General features: G+C 31.1%; 1 protein-coding gene across 1 annotated transcript; it reads left to right on the top strand.

Annotated features, from left to right (window-relative positions):
- Positions 1-488: 488 nt before the first annotated feature.
- LOC123225711 (probable F-box protein At5g04010) lies at positions 489-21,653 on the top strand. Its single transcript, XM_044649821.1, is given in 3 exon segments — positions 489-744; positions 20,889-21,058; positions 21,060-21,653. Coding segments are annotated over 3 exon segments (1,020 nt in total).
- The last annotated feature ends 878 nt before the right edge of the window (positions 21,654-22,531 follow it).

Raw genomic sequence — 22,531 nt, 5'->3', positions numbered from 1 at the left:
GAAAAATATCTTACCATGAAATTCTAAACCTCTAAAACCATATAAATCATGTAATTTCAATCCTTTTAAAGCCTGAAACTGTAAAACATTATAGCCTATATTACCTAATAAAATTGGTAATTTGAATACTTGCTAATGAAATAAATGGGATTATATTGGTATGGTTTAATATGAAATTTTATGATAAATTTTGTTATCAATATTACTCATTATAGGATCGATCGAAAACAACGAGTTATGCTTCAATTTGATATGGAGGAGAATAGATTGAAAGTGATCAAAACATAATGAAATATATTGGAGATAATAGAAAAGTGGTTAGAATTCCAAAGAAAACGACACTTGAGGAATTAATCCAATTGTTGAGTGAAAAGTGTCATATCAATTGCACCCTGAACAACATTCAATAATGTATGAAACTAGAACAGATCGATCTCAAATGCCCTGTCAAAATTGAAAATGATGAAGATGTCGAGTCTTTTATTAACATGTCTATCTACTTTGAGGAGTGTATTCCAATTTTTATCACAACTGCCCTTATCGAAGTGCAAAGAGCAAAAGAAAGCAGTGGCTACGATCATGGTGATGATGATGGTTTAACAGAGGTTGAAAATGTCAGGTTAAATCTAAAACAGGAAGCTTGCAAGGAAGACTTCGAAGATTTTCATGATGATGTATTGTATATTGTTGAGAATGGGTTCATGGAGACAAACAGAGGATTCCAAATTAGAGTGACTTTGATAGGTATGACATAGTTGATATTTCTTTCGATGAGCTAGAGTTTGAGGAGAACACATGTTAACTATGATACAAAAGGTAACAGTAGTCTCAAACTTGCAAATCTTCTACACGGTGGTGGCAATTATGTTGGACCATATGCTGACATTGTCCCAATTGATCATTTAAGTGGTTACTTGATTTTCCTTCCCAACCATTAACATCAACTGATCCAAGATTGGTGAGAAAGGGGAATTTTCTAAAAATTGGTAACATATTCAGAAATAAAAAACATTTAAAAGACGCAATGCATCGATTTGTGTTTAAGATAGAATTCTAGTTTAAAGTGTTTAGGTCAGGCCATGAGAGATGGGAGTTATGTGCAAGGATAAGCAATGCCCATAGCATGCGCGAGCAACAAGTATAATACCTAGTGAGTTATTTGATCTTCGTTATATACATCTCATGTACACAAGTGCAAGAGATCATATAAAACCATATCAAAGGCAAGCTAGAGCTCGAGCTCCACACCAAATAATGAAGATAATTTATGTTGGTTGATCGTATTTATCGACACAAGGAGATTATTATTGACATCATTGACAGGTATAAAATTGATACAACATATTCACAAACATCGCAAATAAGAAATTAGGTATTAAAAACATTGAAAGGCACACAAAAAGAGTCATTTTTGTTGTTTCCGAATTATTGTTACAATTTAGAGCATACTAACATATACAAACGGATGAGCAACAATGCTCTTGTTCCAATGACACATTGACCTAGTTATCATGTTTATTTAAACTTCTTATTAATTACTCATAAATGTGTTGATACTTTTAAAAATTAGAGATAATTGCACCCACCAGGTAATACCATTGACAAAGGGAAGCTTGCTAACCATGTGTGAAAGTCTTTAAACTTGGAAGTGTATTCTATTACAAATGTTCATTATAAGGTAATGGGTAGTGGCTAATACATTAGCCTAGTGGATCTTGATGAGCAGTCATGAATGTGCAAAAAATTTCAAATTTCATAGATTTCATGCAAGCATATCATAGCTACAACAAGATATATGAAACTCTTTCATGTCTATCATGGATTTATCCCTACTATAGCACTATATTCTGTTGACTCAAGGGGTCATTATACTCTTATTTTAATGATAACAAACTAATATGTCCCTAAGCATATTGACTAATGATTTTACTTGAGTGTGAGTTTAGATTGTAAGAATTTAACTAATACACTTGAAAGAGTTTCAAGATGAAGATGAAAGACAAGACTCAATTGAAGAATTCATGAAAATTTAAAGAAAAACTCAAGTTTAGATAGATATATGTATAATCTTGAAGTATTTGTTTTGATTAAAATATTTATTTGTATGTGATAGCTCACTTAAAAATCAATTCTCATATCTTTCACATTTTGGGTTAAAATGTTGTTTTTCAAACTTATTGGGTTAAGCTGAATTTTTACCAAAGTTTATTAACTCATTTAAAATGATGAAGTTTTCTGAACTACATTTTCATATCTCAAAGTTGGTTTTGAAAGAATTTTAAAAAATGAGTTAAATTATCACTTTTCAAAGGTTTAGGGGTTAAATTTAATTTTTAAAAATTAAGAGGTAAAATGTAATAAAATTTGGTTGACTAATTTGACTAGCCGAATTCTTTGATGGCAACTTCCGAATTATCCAAAAGTCATGCATTTTGGCTTTCAGAAATTTGGTTGACTGAATTAAATCTGGTCAATCGCATTTTGGATTGAATTTTCTAACGGCTAGTGCCACATAGGCACCATAGGAGTGTCACATCACATTCAGTTGATCGAATTACGTTTTCTGAAAAATTAAAACGACTAGTTTTTGTGTACAATGGTAACTTTCCTCATTTTCCCTTATATAAACCCAATCAAATTCATTTGTAAATAACTTTTGCCACCAAGGACTTTCACATATTTGAGAGCAAATTAGTTTTGAGCTATTCACTTGTTTCTCTAATCAAAACCATTGCTCATACACTTTGTAATTTCATTTGCACTGGGTTGTACTAAGTTTAAACTTTCATATACACTTTAGAGAGAGATTATATTTCGAAGTCATATCAAAAATTCGTATTATAAAAAAGTGAAGTTCACTCTTGGAGAGATTAGAAAATTTTTGATAAGAGAAATTGAGTTCTAGCATTTGTGAAGGTTAATAGCACTTTGGAAACTATTTTTTTGTGAAGAAAAGCTTGGTTGAGTTTTTGTCAACCAAGGATTAGTGAAATACTTCAAAGAAGATAGCTTAGAGGAGTAGACGTAAGCTGGGTTGTGCGGAACCACTATATATCGCGTGTTTGATTTTCTCTTCCTTTAAATTTATATTTTGTGTTATGTTCTTTTAATTGTATTGATTATTTGAAATATTCTTGTTATTCTCATAAATTACATTAAAAATAGGCAACATTCATTGATTTGAATAAATTGGTTTAATTTTAATTTGGTAAAGATTGTTTTAAATTGCCTAATTCACCCCCCTCTTAGGCCATTCGATCCTTCATTTGGTATCAAAGCAAGGTTGCTTATTTTCATAAACTTAATCGTTTAGAGCAATGACCATGAACCTAGGAAAATCTCATACTGCTAGTGAAGGGCTTGCCTCTAATAGACCGCCATTGTTTGATGGCACCGAATATGCCCATTGGAAAAATTGTATGTCAATTTTCCTTCAAAGTGATTATGAATTATGGGATATAGTGCAAGATAGACCTTTTGTTCCTATGAAAGAAGTAGATGGAAAACAAATGCCCAAAACTAAGGAGGAAATAGCCCCTCAAGATAAGAAAAATATTGCTATTAATGTTAGAGTTATGAATGTGTTATATTGTGCATTAAATGAATATAACTTTAATAAGGTACAAGCTTGTACCTCGGCTAAAGAAATTTGGAAATTATTGATGGTATCAAATGAGAAAACTTCACAAGTCAAAGAGACTAAAATTAACATGCTCACACACTCATATGAGTTATTTAAAATGAATGAAGATGAGACTATTAGTGATATGTTTGATAGATTTATTACTATTGTGAATGAATTGAAAAATCTTGGTAAAACTTATGCTAACCAAGACAATGTCAAGAAACTTCTTAGGTGTTTGCCTCCTTCATGAGATCCCAAAGTAACGATAATCAAAGAAGCAAAAGATATCAAGACTTTATCTCTTGAAGAGCTTTTAAGTTCACTTCTCACTCATGAGCTTACTATGAAGCAACGACAAATTGAAGAAGTGGAAAAGAAGAAAAAGAGCATCGCCTTTAAATTATCCATCAAAGAGAATGAAAAGTTCCTAAAAAAAGAAGAGGAGACATCGAATGATGAAGATGAAGACATTGCACTCTTGACTAGAAAGATTGGAAAGCTTCTAAGAAATAGAAAACTAAAAAGAAATAGAAACTTAAAAAAAAGGGAAGCTACTAAAGATGAAAGAGGAGAAAGACAAAGGAGAGAACAAGTTGTGTGCTATGAATGCAAGAAGTCGAGACACATCAAATATGATTGTCCTCTCCTCAAAATTGGTAGATTGAAAAAGAAAGCAATGAAGGCTACATGAGATGGTAACGATGAAAGTGAATCCAAAAAGGAGGATAATGAAATAGCCAACATGTGTTTCATGACAATCAAAAAATGAAATTCTTAACCAAAAAATCTTTAAGCTTAAAGGAAAAGAAAATGAAGAAAACAAGTGTTCCATTTTTTAAAAAGAAAAAAAAGTTTGAAAATGATCTTTGCATGGCTAAAAGGGAAAAAGAAATTATAGAAAGTGAAATTGAAGCTTTAAAAAAGAGAGCAAAAGATTTAAGTGAAATAGTTTTAAAATTTAAAAATGGAAAGAATATTTTTGATAAAATGCTTGGTGTACAAAGAGGAGTTTTAAACAAAAGAGGACTTAGTTATAAACTTTTTATCAATGAAAAATATTTAAAAAATTATTTTGTTAAAGCCTCAATTTCAAGTGAATCAAATATAACTTGTAATTATTGTGAAATTAAAGGTCATATTTCATCATCTTGCCCAATTTAAAAAAACATCATATGAGCACTAAGAAAGTGTGGGTTTCTAAAGGAACAAAAGCTAACCACCAAGGACCCAATATGATTTGGGTACCTAAGACAAATTCTTGAATCTTGCATTGTGTTTAGAAACCAAAAAACAAAAGAAAGAAAGTAACTGTTTCCTCGATAGTGTTTGCTCAAGACACATGATCGGAGATATTTCATTTTTCTCGACAATAAGCAAGAAAGATGGAGGACATGTCACCTTTGGAGACAACGCGAAGGGTAAAATTATTGGCATTAGAGATATTGGTAACAATTCTCACATTTTCATTGAAAATGTTTTTTTGGTGGATAGTCTTAAGCATAATCTTCTTAGCATTAGTCAACTATGTGATAAAAGATTTAGAGTTATTTTTGAGCCAAATAGTTGCATTATAGAAAATATGAATGATCAAAAAACAATTTGGGTAGGAATTTGCATAGAAGATTAGGTCATGCTAACATGGATTTGAATTCAAAAATCTCTAAGAAAGAGCTTTTCAAAGGTCTTTCAAAAATAGATTTTGTTAAAGATAAAATTTGTGATGCATGCCAATTTGGCAAACAAACAAAAAATTCTTTTAAAAGTAAAACTCATATTTCCACATCTAGACCTTTACAATTTCTTTATATTGATCTTTTTGGTCTTTTAAAAATTGCAAGCCTAAGTGGAAAACATTATGCTTTTGTTATTGTTGATGATTTTTTGAGATTCACTTGGGTACTTTTTCTTGCATCAAAAGATGAAGCTCTCCATGCATTTTCAAAATTTGTTAAGAAAATACAAAAAGAAAAGAAATGCATATTTCTTGCATTAGGAGTGATCATGGAGGAGAATTTGAAAATCACTTATTTGAAAACTTTTGTGATGAGCATGATATTGAATATCAATTCTCTTATCCTAGAACTCCTCAACAAAATGGTGTTGTTGAAAGAAAGAATAGGACAATTCAAGAGATGGCTAGAACCATGCTAAATGAAAAAACTTTACCTCAATATTTTTGGGCGGAAGCTATAAACACTGCATGTTATGTTTTAAATCGTGTTTTAATAAGACCATTTTTAGATAAAACTCCATATGAACTTTGGAAAAACAAAAAACTAAATATTGGTTATTTTAAAGTTTTTGGATGCAAATGCTTTATTTTAAACACAAAATAAAACTTAGGAAAATTTGATTCAAAATCGGACATTGGCATCTTTCTCGAATATTTATCATCTAGCAAAACATATAGACACTAGTAATCGAGGAATCCATGCATGTCATTTTTGATGAATCTAATCCTTCAACTAGTATGCAAGTTGATACTGATGATGATCAAGTTAAAAATGAAGACCAAACGGAAATTCATGATTCACCAAATGATGTTAAGGATGAAACAAAACAAGAGCCAAAACATGAAGAAGATAAAGATAAAGATCTTCTTAAGGCTTGAAGGTATGCAAATGCTCATCCTAAAGAATTAATTATTGGTGAGAAAAATCAATGTGTTAAAACTAGATCATCCTTTAATTTTTGTAATAATTTTGCATTTCTTTCACAATTTGAACCAAAAACATTTCATAATGCATTAAATGATGAGTTTTGGATTTTAGCCATGCAAGAGGAACTAAATCAATTCGAAAGACATAATGTTTGGTATCTAGTCCCTCGTCCGAATCATCAATCTGTTATTGACAGAAAATGGGTTTTTAGAAACAAAATGGATGAATCCGAAGTGATTGTTAGAAATAAAGCTAGATCAATGGCTTAAGGCTACAACCAAGAAGAGAGAATAGATTTTGAAGAAACTTTTGCACCGGTAGCTAAACTAGAATCCATTAGGATGCTTTGGGCATTTGTTTTTTCTAAAAATTTTATTTTATATCAAATGGATGTCAAAAGTGCTTTCTTAAATGGATTTATCATGGAGGAAGGTTATGTTGAACAACCTCTCGGGTTTGAAAGTCATGATTTTCCAAACCATGTTTTTAAACTTCAAAAACCTTTTTATGGTTTAAAATAAGCACCTTGAGCATGTTATGAACGTTTGAGTAAATTCTTGCTTGAAAAAAGCTTTTGCATTAGAAAAGGAGATACTACATTGTTTATTAAGCGAAAAGAAAATGATATACTTTTGGTTCAAGTTTATGTTGATGATATCATTTTTGGCTCTACTAATGTCTCCATGTGTGAAGAATTTTCTAATCTCATGAGCAAAGAATTTGAAATGAGCATGATAGGAGAACTCAAGTATTTTCTCGTACTTAACATCAAGCAAAGCAAATAGGGTATCTTTATCAACCAATCTTCATACATCAAAGACTTATTAAAGAAGTTTGGCATGGAAGGACTAAAAGCCTCAATTACACCAATGAGTTCAACTATCAAGCTCACCAAAGATGAAAGTGAGTCAAACGTTGATGTTAAAATGTATAGAGGTATGATTGGCTATCTTTTATATTTAACCGTTAGTAGACCCGATATTATGTTTAGTGTATGCTTATGTGCTTGATTCCAATCATGTCCCAAGGTATCTCATTTAAAAGCCTTTAAAAGAATCTTCAAATATTTACATGACACTAGATTTTTAGGCTTGTGGTACCCTAGAGAAACTTCTTTTGACCTAATGAGCTATTCGAATGCCGACTTTGTTAGGAGCCAAGTCGATAGAAAAAGTACTAGTGGTACTTGTCATTTTCTAGGTCATGCATTAGTTTCATGGTTTTCAAGGAAAGAAAACTCCATAGCTTTATCCACTACGAAAGCGGAATATGTTACCACCGATAGTTGTTGTGTCTAAGCCTTGTGGATGCAACAAACCCTTAGGGATTATGGAGTTAGCCTATCTAAAACTCCAATCTTGTGTGATAACACAAGTGCTATTAACTTATCCAAAAATCCTATTCAACACTCTCGAACCAAGCATATAGAAATTAGATATCATTTTATTTGAGACCATGTTCAAAAGGGTGATATTTGTCTTGACTTTGTATCCACCGAAAATCAACTTACAGACATTTTTACAAAACCTTTTGGGGAAAAACATTTTTGTAAAATTAGAGGTGAGCTTGGGATCATGGAATCACCACATTAGTATTTGCACTTAAATATTATTATGATTGTGGTGTTTTGGTTGAATTAAAAGTGTCAATATATGATTTATACATCATTTCATGTTTGACCATATTTGATAGTTTTCTTGTACTAATTATTTTTGCATTGATTTTTAATGTGTTTAATTTAATTTTCATCATATTTAGCATCAAATTTTATTGTACTTTATGTTATTGAGTCAAAATTGCATAGTTGGATCATTTTGGCTTGTTTATACTCAAAATGGGACAACAAAGTGCATAAAATATACACCAGAATTCTGTAGAATTCGACTATAGAATTGAACAATTTGGTTGACCTAATTTTTCAAAATTCAATCGACCTAATTTGTCAAAAGTCGGTCGACCGTTTTCTTCAAATTTTGCAATGTATAAGGGCAAATGTTTCTCCACTTTTTACATCATGTTTCTTCAACTTTTTGTTAACAAATTGCTTCCTAACATATTTTCTACACATTCTAACCAAAATTCTCTTTCAAAAACATCATAGTTCACCTAAATTTTTAACAAAATCTCCAAAAACTTTAAACCATAAAAATTTGATTTTTGCTCAAATTCATCCAAATTTTTGTTATTTTCTATAAAATTAAATACACATTTATCCCTTCTAGCATCATTATAATATTTCCTACTACCAATTTTTGAAATTAAGTCTTAAATCGAAAACTCCTAATTTCATCAACCTAAATTCAATTTTGTCTTAAAATACTTATTTTGGTCATCATTTTTGGATTTCAACCACAACACTGGATTCCTCTCACCATTCTTAGCTTGGGTGTGTATTCCAATTTCAAATATGTGAATGTTCATGTAATTTACGTTTTTTTTTTTTTTTTTGCCCTTGTACATACATTTGAAGCCATGTTGCATTTCATCCCATCTCATTGCACTCAATATGGCAATTATGTTTCTTCTTCTTTATTTTCCATTTTGAAACTTACTTTTGTGCTTCAATTTATTTGAGTTGATAATTTGCGATTTGTTTGTGCATAATTAAGCATGTGTTAGTTTACATGATAAATTTGTGCATTTTACATGAATGTACACTTTATATTGTCCAAACATTAATACTCTTACTTTAATGCTTATGATTTTTTGGAATTTTTTGTCATTGGTTTAGCCTTGATAATCATATCTTCTATGTATGTGTTAAGGTATTTTAGTTTTTCTTTGCCTTATTGGATATATGCCTTGCTTGTTTCTTTTTTATAATGACAAAAAGGGAGAAGTTATACATGTTATATTCTATTTTTTATTATGATTATCGATGTAATATTTAATGTATAAGGACTTTACACATGCTTTGATGCTTTATCTTGTTTGGATTATTAATGCTCTCATTTTGATGCTCATACTTATTTGAACATTGTTTTCATGGACTATGTTTACATGATTATATTTGGTCATTTTAGTGATCATTTCTATACATTGTTTATGTATGTTAGTCTTCTTTTCTCTCATTGATTATATCATTTTTATACAGTTGATAATGACAAAGGGGAAGAAAAGTTTGATTAACGTTGTGGATACTTTGATATGATTATGGAAGATTATGAATATATTTGACTATGAGTATAGATAAGATATTTGATGTTGTGGATATTTTAATAAGGATATACATTTGATTATGATTATAGATGATGCAATATTTTATTGATGTTGTGGATATTTTGATGAAGATATTTTATTGATATTGTGGATATTTTGATGAGGACATATTTGATTGATGTTGTGGATATTTTGATGAGATTAATGTTGGATATATGATATTAATATGAATTTTATTATTATTTGCATATATTCAAGGGGTGGAAATTTGATTTTTTTTAAGGTGAACTCTTGCAAAAGTTTCTTAAAAATCAAGTGTTTCTTAACTTTAAGGAAATACAGTCATTGATATATTTTTATAAAATTCTTTGAAGTGCATATGTGTTTTGTCATCATCAAAAATAGGGAAATTGTTGACTTAAGGAGTCATTATGCTCCTATTTTGATGATAACAAACTAATATGTCCCTAAACATATTGACTAATGATTTTAGTTAAGTGTAAGTTTAGATTGCAAGAATTTAACTAATGCATTTGAAGAAGTTTCAAGATGAAGATGAAAGACAAGACTCAAGTGAAGAATTCGTGAAGATTTAAAGAAAAATTCAAGTTTAGGTAGATATATGTATAATCTTAAAGCATTTGTTTTGATTAGAATATTTATTTGCATGTGATAGCTCACTTAAAAACCAATTCCCATATCTTTCACATTTTGGGTTAAAATATTGTATTTCAAACTTATTAGGTTAAGCTGAATTTTTACCAAAGTTTATTAACTCATTTAAAATGATGAAGTTTTGTGAACTACATTTTCATATCTCAAAGTTGATTCTGAAAGAATTTTCAAAAATGAGTTAAATTATCACTTTTTAAAGGTTTAGGGGTTAAATTGTAATTTTTAAAAATTTAGAGGGTAAAATGTAATAAAATTTGGTTGACCAAATTTGACCAATTGAATTCTTCGATGTTAACTTCTGAATAATCCAAAAGCCATGTATTTTGGCTTTCAGAAATTCTGTTGACCGAATTAAATCTGATTGACCGTATTTTGATTTGAATTTTCTAATGGTTGGTGCCACGTAGACACCACAGCAGTGCCATGTCACATCCAGTTTACCAAATTACATCTGGTGATCGAATTTTACATTTTCTAGAAAATTAAAATGGCTAGTTCTTGTGTACAACAATAACTTTCCTCATTTTCCCCTATATAAACTCAATCAAATTCATTTGTAAAGAACTTTTACCGCTAAAAACTCTCACATATTTGAGAGCAAATTAGTTTTGAGTTATTCACTTGCAAATTCTCTTCTTTAATCAAAACTCTTACTCATACACTTTGTAATTTCATTTACATTGGATTGTACTAAGCTTAAACTTTTATATACACTCTTTGAGAGAGATTATATTTCGAAGTCATATCAAAAATTCGTACTATAAAAGAGTGAAGTTCACTTTTGGAGAGGTTAGAAAATTTTTGGTGAGAGAAATTGAGTTCTAGCATTTGTAAAAGGTTAATAGCACCTTGAAAGCTATTTTGTTGTGAAGAAAAGCTTGGTTGAGTTTTTGTTAACCAAGGATTAGTGGAATACTCCAAGGAAAATAGTTTGGAGGAATGGACATAGGTCGAGTTGTGCCAAACCACTATATATCGCGTGTTTAATTTTCTCTTCCCTTAAACTTATATTTTGTGTTATGTTTTTTTAATTGTATTAATTATTTGAAATATTCGTGTTATTCTCATAAATTACATTAAAAATAGGCAATATTCATTGATTTGAATAAATTGGTTTAATTCTTTAATTTGATAAAGATTGTTTTAAATTACCTAATTCACCCCCACTTAGGTCATTCGATCCTTCATATTCTACCGTGCAATGTAAGTGAAAGTTGTCAATCCATTTTGGATCAATCAAATCGGTTAGATGTTGAGGATGCTAGAGTTATCCACCCTCTTTTATCGATTGTCATCAATCAAGTTGTCCTTCAAATAGAGATAGATGTTTCTTGTACAGTAAGGTTATTGTACCGCGGGTTTGCAGTTGATGTTATCAACCTCGACATACATGAAAGAATTACAAAAGCCCAAAACTGATCCCTAGCTTTGTATTATCTAATTCATCAAAAAGAGATAATTGTGCAAGATTATCGATGTTTAGACCTTCTCTTCAGTATTATTTATGTTAAACTTATAAACTTGTCAATATACTTATTGAAATGAGATGTTAAAATATGAATGTCAATGTTGATTTCATTCATTCCTTAATTTCCGTTTTTTATTTTTACTTATTAGGTGAATTGTTATTACTAACATCATAACATAAATATATGACAACAAATATAACAAATGCCCAAAACATGTAAAACATGAAATCATATGTAAGAAATCATAAACATAACCAATATACAATGACATGTCAACACATATATACAAAATCACTCGATGCAGTGAAAATATAACTGTGTCACCAAATGTCTATGTATGCATTTGGAATCCTTATGAGAGAAGTCCATACTCTAATTAAGCTCTAGACACTTGATGAATCATAACATGGATATACTGCAATCGCTCAAGCTTGAGCCTTGTTAAGGGACACCAACCTTTTTGCATAACAGTAAATTATCAATTCATTGTGTTCATTACACAATGGCCTAAATACATGTCCCATTTAATAACCATAATAAATAGCTAGTATACATGCAAGCCCATCTATGTTACGAGTAAAACTTTAGTACAAGTTATATACCATGAGTGTCCACTCTTTGAAATCTAAGACGCCTACAACCTAGCGTGCATTATCAAAGTTAATGGGTCTATAAACCTACAAACATTAAAAAACTGCCATGAAGACACATTGAGTATTTATATAATGATAACTAACAAGCATATACATTATCTGATCCATATGTCCCCATGGTTTGAAATATAACCTAAGGGCATACTCGATATCTACCAATTTGGTGAGAAACTTAGGCCACTCGTACTGACCCAATTGGCTAGCATTCCACCTATTGTACTTCATCAATATATGCGCAACAAAGAAAATATGGGTCATTGTCTAGTTTTGTTGAATGTCGTCCACATAGTCGTGTTGACATTGACACAATAGTGCCAACAATGAATCTACATGTTGGTGATCAACATAAAAGCAATATTAGTTTTTTGTACATAAATATATAATAGTAAATAAAACAACTATATAAAATAACTATATAAAATGCACTTGCCTAGTCAGATAGCCATTGGCCTAGCTTTACTATTGTGCCCTAAAACCCTTATGTTGTACATGATCTGATGTCATACACCTCTGTCTCCTTCGATGCATTAGCTTGCTTGTACCATTTTTGGAAGGCTTCTTTATGTTTGACGAATGATTCGGGCACATGATGACTTGCTTGTTGCACCCTAGGTTTTAAAAGGTCTATATAACAGTGTGAATGAGTAGACTCTTCTTGACAACCTAATAGTGAAGAATCCTTATAAACTATCAAAATACTGAAATATGTTAAGGAAAATAATTAATCAATTTTAAATTTATCGATAAAATGAATAATGTTACCTTCTACATGAGAGGATGAGGTTTGGTTGGGGAATCTTCTAGTGAGCTTAGGTTGACCAAATCTACCTGTGTGGTTGGTTGGGGAAGGGACATATTATTAATGAATAATCTTTCAATGTTTTCATTAGCCAACATAAAATAAATATAGAAATTTATGTATATATCTCATTGTGGTCTCCTTGTGACAAGATATCCACCACCTCGTCTTCATGGGAGGCAATGTCAATCAACTCTTTACTAGCACTCGGTGGAAGGTTTGCTATGATGATCAATCAAACATCCTGAAAAGATTAAAAAGAATTAATCAGATTGAATTGTATTCCATATACTTATGAGTAATATTATACCTACCTCCACTATCGAGAATGGTGTACATGGAGAACTTTTCATTGATCTTTTATGCCTAATATCCTAATAAAGATTAATGTTTTATTATCAATAACAACACATATAGAATGTTGTAATAAATTATTACTAACCTTGACTAGGGGAGAAGATGTCATAACGGGGCTGCTGGTGATGACTTATCATCATCATTGTAAGGAGGCTATAATAAGATATACGAGTCATTCTAGTGGGTAATTAATGTGTCAAGAAAATTTCTTTAGCTTTTTCACTTGCATTATAGTATCTTATCAGAGACGAGTAAATGTGTCCTCTAGACGACTTATCCTATTCTCTATATACGTCATCCTATTATCTAAATTATCTTTTGGATGAGACATTTGATCCAAGATAATATTGCCCTATTAAACCAATACAACATCAAATTAATGTGTGAAAGACTCATATGCACTAACGTGGGGATTGACCGAAGTGGGCTCAATGGTGTGGGATCGAACAAGGGACATAGGTGATGTGTACTCAATGGCGAAGGGCACGATAAAGGTATTTATTGTAGTAGGCTTGGTGGTAGAAACCTCGATGGGAATGGGATCAATGCTCAAAAAGGCAACATCAAGAAGAGTATATGCTACTTCTGTTGGTAAAAAGGATGTTGACAAAGAAGATTGTGTATCCGACATTCCCATGTAGTGAACAATGATGGCATACCATTATGTAGTCTCTCTATTTTGTGATGTATCGAACGAGAAGTTAACATCATCTTACTCATTAAAATACATCAATTGACATTTTTTATGAGGTGATTAATAAATAATTAATCAATCAATTAAGAATTACTTTCCATATCGTCATTAAATATATTTTTGATATCACTGCATCATTGGATGTCTCTCATCCGCCACCTCAAAATGTGGGGAAACATATGAGGTGTCACCCAATCCACCCAGTCATCCAATGTATCAAGTGTCTTGTTTATCTAAAACTATAATATTAACATCATTGTGTTAAATCCATCAATTAGCACCATAGTGAATATTTTTTTTTTCAATCACAAAAATTATTTTCGAGGAGTCACAGGTGTTGGAGTCTTGATAGCACCTCTAAATGCACTGGGACATAGATCAATATGTCATCTCTCATATATCTACACCTCACGAGTAGGAATTGAATCATTCTAAATGATCAACCAACTGAAGAACCTTTTGGTCTATCTATTTTCAATTGTCATTCTTTAGTAACACCAGATAAAGATAATACAATAAGGTCAACTTTACTACATTGGTGTCATTATCCCTCTATGTCCTTATCTTAAATACTAATTGCAGATTAACATATGTTGCTAATTGACGACCCTCAAAATAGTTGTCCTGAATCTTATATTTGGCACTCTGTGGAAGATACATGTCAATTTCAAACAACCGACTGAAGTAAAGGCCAAAAATAACAACACACTCAAAAGGGCTAAACCTGAAATTAACCCTCTTAACCTGAAACTAGAATGCATCTCTTGCATTTGCCTTAATCATTGCTCTTAAGATGAAGGAGTGCCCAACGCTCCACTAAATCGAGTGTCTTAGACATGTAGAAATTGTCCAAAACACTTCGTTTGGAAGAACCATAATTTCTTTTCTATTAATGCATCTTTGACCATGGATATTGATCTCTTTACACATAGAAGGTCACCTCAACCTTGAAGTGTTGCTCCACCATAGGGAATGTCAATTCCTCCTGCGCTCCTCACATTTTCTTTTATTGATCTATCCCAAAAAAAATTGTAATCAAGACAATTTTCATAATAATTTTTTTATTTGAAAATATGAACACAAAATTCGCAATCTATACATCAAAAAACCTTAATATGGAAAATTTTCTATTTCTCATCTATCAAAATTAATAATATGAAATATACACATTCAGTAACAACTACATTATTAAAAAAATTTCAATTGTATTGATAAATTTTTTTTTTTTTTTTTCTAAACCCTAATATATCCTAAATCTATCAATTATCGTAATAATTCAAAAAACAAACTTGAAATTCGAAACTATACGTAAAAAAGAATCATAGAATAGAAAAAATATCAATTTGCCCCATTAAATGACAAATATTATAAACCCCCCAAGTTGTAGAAAAAGACTTTTTACCCTTTCTTGTAATCTCGTAAGTCTCTCAAGTTTGAAAATTGAATCTTGCAATCATACTAGTCCCCCAAGTTAAAAAACTTGCAAATACCTCTCTGTCCTAACTAATGGCTAACCTTGTAGGATCACGAGGTGAGTTGACAACTCACAAGGTCGAATTTCACAACCCAAAATGCATTTTTTGACTGCTATTTCAACAATAATCAAATCTATACTTATTCTAACACAAAACCCCTAACTTAATTGATCCAAAATACAAAAGATTCAAGCCATTAATCAATTGTTCAAAAAAAGAAAATGATAACCTAAAAAACACTTAATCTTCATCAAATCGCTTAAATCTCAACATCAAAATGAATAAAACATGATGAGGAACTATGGACTAACGTCTTTTGCCATTTTATTGCTAAAAAACTGGAAAAATCACTAAAGAAAGGTCAAAGTTGTCACCTTGCATTTTCAATTCATGGTGGGGAAATGTGATTTGCTGCGAGAAGAAGGAAAAAGGAGAAATGTGCAAAAGAGTTTATATAGGGGACATTTTCATCAATTCACCATAATTAGGTATATTAGTTTTTCCTTCATAGATTTGGGTAATTTTGTTTAATACACTATTTTTAGGTATTTAATTTAATTTCTCTTTTTAATTTGCTTATAAATACGTTCCAAATTTACTCAATTCTTCACTCTATTTTTTCAATCTCTCAATCATTTCTCATTTTAAGTCAAGCTCACTTAATCTCTCTTTCTCAGTTTACCAAATTATTTTGTTTTCATTTTTTAATGTTTTGTTAATTATTATATTTATTTCCTCAAATTCATATAAAAATTGATATTAAGTCAAATGGATTTAATCATTTTGATTCTTTGATAATGAGGAAAATCAATATTTTGGTGAAGAAATACAGTCATGATCACCACCATCGGAAGAAAAAAGAAAGAAAGTCAATGGTGTAAAGGCATTTCAATCAAATAGAAGAAAAAATTGGTTGTAAATTAGTTCGGTATGTAGTGTACAAACATTGAGGTTCTTTTGTAACATGTGTGAGTTTGGGTGGCACCGAACATCTCCATAGGTAGATGAACAAAAACTATAAAAAAATCTCACATTTAAAAAATGTTGGACCTCTAAATGTTTTGATGATGATAAAAACCAAGTTAAATTGACAAATATAGTCTAAGACATAACTTGAATCATGACCAAATAAACAAATTGTGAAAAATGCAAGTAAAAACCCTATGTAAAATGTGCAACCTTAATGCGCGTCTATACATAGTGCAAAATCTACTTATACAAAAAGATGAATAGAATCGTGCATGTCCTTATTCATGCTTTTATAAATTTAGCTTTCTTTAGATATGTTATGTACACTCGTACACAAAAGTTGTATGCCCATACATAACCCATTTCAGGCTATTAACAAAGAAGGGCTTCTTGTGCACATTGCCCCTATGCATTTTAAGTAAAAGTCAACACAGGCCAAAGTAATAGCTTGATGCACGTCTATGCACACAAATGTTGCATACCTATGCATAGGTGAAAATGAAGACTCATGAGCATAGCTTGTTGTTCATCCTTATCATGCATCGTCAAAGTTGAAGTTAAGCTTCTTTAGAGTCTAAGATTCATGCATGCCCATCCACTCATAATGTGCACACCCATTCAAACTCCATAAAAAAGTCATTATGAATTCACCCCGTAAAAGATGAAGTCGTGCATGGTAATAAAAGTCAAACAAAATCAATGTATGCCTGTAGAAGGTAAAAATTCAACCGTTCATGCCATTATTGAAGGTAATCATTTACAGCTCTGGATTCTTTGAAGGCTTACACATATAAAGCTATATACAATTGTGCATGAAATATAGGTTCCCGTGTAGGCGTTTGACATGAGAAAAAAATTAACCATTGGGATGTCTGACTCAAGTTGACTTTGTTAAAAAAAAAAAAGACAAAATTTATGGTCAGGTACATTCATGCATCAAGCAATGCATGCTTGTACATTAACAATTTTCAATAGAAACAAGTCCCTTTAGATGTCAATGGATTCTTCTCCAAATCCAATGACCATTTCAAGTTTTCCCACGTCATTTACCTATAAATTCAAGTTAATTCAAGTTGGAAAAGGTTAGAGTATTGTTGTATCAATCTATACTCTTCTCACTCTCAAAAAGTCTTCTTATTTTCTCTAAGTTTCAAATTCATACTCTCTAAAGAATCTTTGCCCTTCAATTGTGTAATTTAACCTTGAAGAGGCACTTTTACATTTCAACTTTATAGTCAAATCATTATAGGTGAAATCCTAAGCAAACTATTTTATTAGACTAAATCTCGAATTAACTAGTGTATAAACTCTATTGATTCTAGTGGAACTTCAAGTGAGTTGTTTGAAGAAATGGACGTAAGAAGCTTGAAAAAGAACGTTTAGAACCATTATAAACACTTAGCATTTTTTAACTTCTCTTTAATTTTCGCTCATATATTTGTATTGTTTAAATTTATAATTATACTTTCAATTTTTAGAAGATCGTATTTACCCCTTTTAGGATCACATTAGCTATTAAGGTGTTTTTAAAAAAGAAAACAACAAATTGCATTCACATGTTGGTTTTCATCTTGTTAAAAATATTGTTTATTGCATCTACTATACTAGGTCCTATGATAAAATTATTAGAAGTAAAAAATTTGTTAAAAGTTTTAGGGAAAATCTAGAAGAATCTTTATATTAACTATTGAAGAAGTTAGATAATTTTTACTTGAAATGTATTCTATTTATGGAGTTAAATATGGAAATATTTCACATAGTTCATAACCACGGGTGAACAAAATGCTTTTATGGTCTATCTTTATTAAAGGTAAGCAACTAGTAGGCTCAAGTTCTAATTTTAGTATTGATCATTTAGCTAAAATAATGAGTAAGAATAATATTTTTGATATTCATGTATGGTGGAAAGTACATTAAAAAACTTGTGTTTTTTACAATGGCACGTGATTTACTAATGCCTTCAATGTCTATTATAGTATTGAAATAAACTTTTAATGTAGGTGGATGTATCTTTGATGATATAAGATCAAGTTTGCACCTAATTATTGTTGAAAACATTATGTGCATAAAAAATTGGGTGATGATAGATTTCAAGTTGCATAATCAAGTCATTGAAGATATAATTGAATATTTTAGGATGTATCACCGTTATTAGACATTATTTGGTAACTATCCATATGAAATCTTTTTGGTGACTTACTCTAATGTACACGTCTACTCAAACTCGTGTTATACTAGGTTATTAGCAAAAAAATCTTGACACATGAAATTTATCACCACTTTTCGGTGAAAATATTTAACACTTTGTATAATCTTAACCATATTATTTATGTCTTTAGTCAGGATAATATTAAAACTGTGGATAATTTTAGAATGTTCACTATATATAAGCGCAACATCCTCACGATCAGTTGATATAAACTATTCCCTTTATCACAATTATAATATCCTAAGGATATTCATCTAATTTTACTTAAAGCAAATTAAATATATCGTGATGAAGAAAATGTTGTTTTATTTCTATAAATTTGATTACAATACAATTTCATAGACTAGACTATTAGCTTTTGAATATATACTGTTAACAATTTGTTGTCATTACATCTTTGGGTGACACCATTAAAGTATGGATAATGCTCTACATATTGTTGATTGGTTTTGTCATAGTGTAAACTTCTACCTTGCAAGTTAACATCACCTCGACACAAAGTTATTTTGAACACATTGGGGATTATTAGCACCAACTTGTGTAACATTCTCTAGACATTGATAGTCATCTCCATCATAACGTGAGTTAATTAAGGGTTATGCATATTTGGGTCAACATCATTGTCTCGTGAGTTTAAGTTTACAGTGCAGCGTTAGTGTTGCAGTGGGACACGACAAGTCCCTTGTGTGAATTTTCTTCTCTGTGCTAGATAAGGGACAATTTGTAGGGACATCTTGTATTCATCTGTCAGAAAGACTTGAAGTACCCATATATGAAGCATGGTACATCATGCTGATTACTTGTAAAGGAACTATTGCCCCAATAAGTGTTGTCAAGGCAACACTGTTGAGTTGTTGCATAAGCATTTGGATTGTGTTTGTTAGACTAGCTAGTAATGCTTCTAACTCTAGTGCCCTGTAGCCTTTAGAATATGTTGCTCTTTAATAACAGAGAATTGCCTTTGCCAATGCAATGGTGGCAGACATAGATCTAGAAGCTCTTCCTTCGTGGGATGCCATGGAAAAAAGTTTGATTTTAATGAGAAAAGGAACACTATTGTTGCAATATAAGAAAACTTTTTCTAGAGACCTCTTTCTATCTCCAGATTATTGTGATAAGATTTGCACTAACAAGAAGTATATTAAACCATTAAAGATATTTAGTGCAAGGAAGTAAAGAGACACGCAAGATGAATGAATAGTTATTTTTTAACACGGTTCAACCGGAAATAGCATGAATCTACATCTATAATAGTTACAATATTTAAGTAGAGTAAAAATAAAATTGTAGTACAATGGTAGCATATTGATTGAATACTACGACATGTGTCTTCCTTAACATTTCCACCGTCAAGAGTTTATGTTAGCATAGGTTAAGGTTGCATGTATGTTTGTTTAGGTAAAGTACAAAGTTATACATATTGATAATGCTATGACCCTAATATGATAGGAGAGTAATTACATTTTGATCATGATTGGGAAGTGATTCCAATATAATATGAAATTGTTAAGGAAATTGCATTAGTCATGATAGAGAATGACCTTAGTTTACTATTTGTAGCTTCTGGAAGAGATCACGTCTTATACAATTCTTCTTCTCAACATACAAATTAATGTAACATTTATCTATTAGTTGTTAGTTGCATTCATAACTGTTATTTTTTACAAATTTAATCCAGAAGAAATTTTAACTGCATATATATAGAAATGATCATTTCCCTTAAATTTTGAGAATATGTGCTCGATTCTAAACGTACATCCTATAATGTGAATTTTGATAATATGTGCTCTGATATTGAAAAAAGAAGCTTTTATTTTTTTATTATTTAAATCTTAATTCAAATTAAGCAAATTAAAGGAATTTTTTTCTCGTAGCACCCCTGAAGGCAAAAATTTAAGAACAGCACCTGTGCAAAAACAAAAGCATGCACATGTACCCCACACGAAGCAATCAACCATACACCACATGAACTTATGTGTCAATATAGAAATCGTGCAACTCACCGCATCATTCCACGTGTCAACCCATAATTATTCGAACCTCAATTTAACAACAATCTTCATAGAAAAACATAACTCACACAAAACTTCTCTTTAATCAACCAACCAGTCAAACAAACTAAGAGCACAATCAAATGCCTTAACTTCCTGTTATAAATCCTCCATCATGAGAGGTCTTCAACTTTCTTGCTCACCATCTCGACCCAAAAACCCTAGCTATAGCCTCTTGCGTCTCCAAATTTTGGTTTGTTTCTTTTTCCTCTAAACAAATATAGCAACCCATTTGCACCAATCTTTACCCTTCTTTTTTTAACCTTAAAACTCATCCACCCATCAGTCCCCTATCACAAAATCTACATCATCGCCTACTCTGCCACAAAACGCCACCAAAAACTCGCTTCTAAACCCCACATTTCTCTCCATAACCTCATCTTTGCCATCGACTTACGTACCAAGGACAATTTCCTGCTTGTCACTGTTGCAAGGCTTGTGAATAAGTTTTCTATTGATGCCAATGGTGTGTTCATATTCGATATTAATGTTGATGATTATGAAGATTTAGGGATGGTTGAATTATCAAAAGAGGTGAAAATCACTTGGAATGTGATGTTGAAAATGTGGGGAGGTGTTTTTATGATAATAGATTGCAACAAGAGGCCGAGTTCTATTCTTGGGTTTAAAGGGTGGTTTTCTAAGGAGTTGTCGTCGCCAGGGTGTTGTAGTGATATGGTAAGTGAGATGGTGGCAGATATGAAGTTAGGGATTTGTGATGGAAGGGGAAATGGTGGGAAAGTTAGAGTTGAGAAAGTGAGTGTGAGAATGTTGAATATTATAAATTGGAGATACATGAATATTGATGATGGAATTCGATACTTGCAACATTTTCTTGTGCCAATGGAGGAGTGTTGATGTATAAGATATCTTGTTTATTGGTTTATGAAATTTTTGTTCCATAGCTCAAGAAGTTCTTTCGTAATGCAATCTAACAATCTATATGTTTCTTAGATATAAAGGTCAAGATATATAATTCTTTTTATTTCATCTTTTTTGTTTGTAGAAATATGGACAATATGAAGATCTTTTGAAATATAGCCTTAACTTACTTTACCAGTATATTCATATAAAACATATATATATCCCAACGCCAATATAATTTTTATGGGGGGGGGGGGGGGGGGGGGGGGGGGGGGGGGGGGGGGGGGGTGGGTGTGTGTGTGTGTGGGGTGGGGGAAAGAGAGTATTAATATTTGAATAATTTAGAGCTAAATTTGGCAATAAAGTAAATTTATAATCAATATTTTAGTTAAGCCACCTTACCTTTCATGATTTTGGATTTTAAGAAAATATTATTCACTAAAAAATACAACAATTAATTAATTATATATACGAATGTCTCAGTGCTCCATTATTACAAGAATATAATTTCAAGTCTTTGTTAGAGGAATCTGATTAAGAAATTAGGTGAAATGGTAATGTATCTCTTTTAATGTAGTAGCTAAAAAACTGACAATAACATCCTATAATTGCCTACAAACAATGTTAGTATTGCACAAGGGTAAGTACGGTATGGTAGCACTTTTTTTCCAAAATCGATAAAAATGTGTGTTATGTTACCAATTATTATGGAAATTCCGTGATGCAGACTAGGCGTGGGCACGTGAAAGATGAGAGCAGAATTCAGAAAACAGATTTGAACGCCCAGATCAGTTACAAGGGTCCACTAAATATCAAGATTTGCTTCCTAGAAAAGGGATAATTACCAGCTAGAAAAGAGGATTAATTGAGAT

Source organism: Mangifera indica, chromosome 9 (assembly GCF_011075055.1).
Source record: "Mangifera indica cultivar Alphonso chromosome 9, CATAS_Mindica_2.1, whole genome shotgun sequence".
Lineage (NCBI taxonomy): Eukaryota > Viridiplantae > Streptophyta > Magnoliopsida > Sapindales > Anacardiaceae > Mangifera > Mangifera indica.
Note: the sequence above shows the minus strand (reverse complement) of the source record. Positions and strands in the feature narration are given on the sequence as shown.